Source organism: Austrofundulus limnaeus, unplaced genomic scaffold, assembly GCF_001266775.1.
Source record: "Austrofundulus limnaeus strain Quisiro unplaced genomic scaffold, Austrofundulus_limnaeus-1.0 Scaffold153, whole genome shotgun sequence".
Taxonomy (NCBI): Eukaryota; Metazoa; Chordata; class Actinopteri; order Cyprinodontiformes; family Rivulidae; genus Austrofundulus; species Austrofundulus limnaeus.
In genome coordinates this window covers 225,720-226,697 of record NW_013952555.1, presented here as the reverse complement: position 1 = coordinate 226,697, position 978 = coordinate 225,720, and the positions used below count along the sequence as shown (strand labels likewise).

Genomic DNA, 978 nt, shown 5'->3' with positions numbered 1-978 from the left:
CGCTGGCTAGCGGTAGGGGAAACGCTGGCTAGCGGTAGGGGAAACGCTGGCTAGCGGTAGGGGAAACGCTGGCTAGCGGTAGGGGAAACGCTGGCTAGCGGTAGGGGAAACGCTGGCTAACAGTAGGGGAAACGCTGGCTAGCGGGTGCGGAACAGTTGCTAAAATAAAAGTAACTAAAAGCTAAAAGGAGCTGGAAAAAATGCAAGAAGCAGGTAAATTTTAGCTAAAACAGTCTCTTTCCTCAGGTTGATCGTTATCGTTTGAAGAGTGGGCGTCACGTCATCGTTCTGGCAGAGGGAAGACTGGTCAACCTCGGCTGTGCCATGGGACACCCGTCTTTTGTCATGAGCAATTCTTTCACCAATCAGGTACGCAGAGACAGAAGTGCTGCACATAATCTGTTTCTGACATGGCTGACAGTTGGAACCATCTGTCTCCTGCAGGTGCTGGCTCAGATTGAATTGTGGACAAACACAGCTAAATACCCGCTGGGAGTCTACTTCTTACCAAAGAAGGTCAGAAACTTCTCTGCCACCATTTCTGCTGATCTTTGCATGTTAGAAAATTAAGAGTTTCTCAGATTAGATTTCCTGGATTAGAATGGAAATGATCAGTTTATTTAGGTATGAATTAATGAAACTTAGGCTGTGTCTCAATTCATGGCCACATGGGCCACATCCTCCCTGGGCTGGGTAGGCTACTCAAACCTGCTGTGAAATGAGACGGTCTACCCTTCGTCTGACATCACCTTTACGTAAGATGTGTGACCGCGTGCTACACCGTTACCACAGTGATCAGTTTCATATCGGACTTAAAATGCGTTGGGATGTGTATTAACACGTCTTTTTATTGGAAGAATAACTTCACAGTTAAAACCTTACACGTAAATAAATAAAAAAACAAAAATTCAGGTTTAGCTCCAGTATCTACGACGGAGTATTAGGGCCACACAATAAGATTTATTATTATTATTATTA

General features: G+C 44.8%; 1 protein-coding gene across 1 annotated transcript in view; it reads left to right on the top strand.

Annotated features, from left to right (window-relative positions):
- The window catches only part of ahcy (adenosylhomocysteinase), a 10,828-nt gene that overhangs the window by 6,500 nt on the left and 3,350 nt on the right, over positions 1–978 (top strand). The window contains exons 9-10 of the mRNA XM_014016747.1: positions 247–369; positions 445–516. Coding sequence (XP_013872201.1) covers positions 247–369; positions 445–516 — 195 coding nt within the window. The remainder of the gene's footprint in view (positions 1–246; positions 370–444; positions 517–978) is intronic.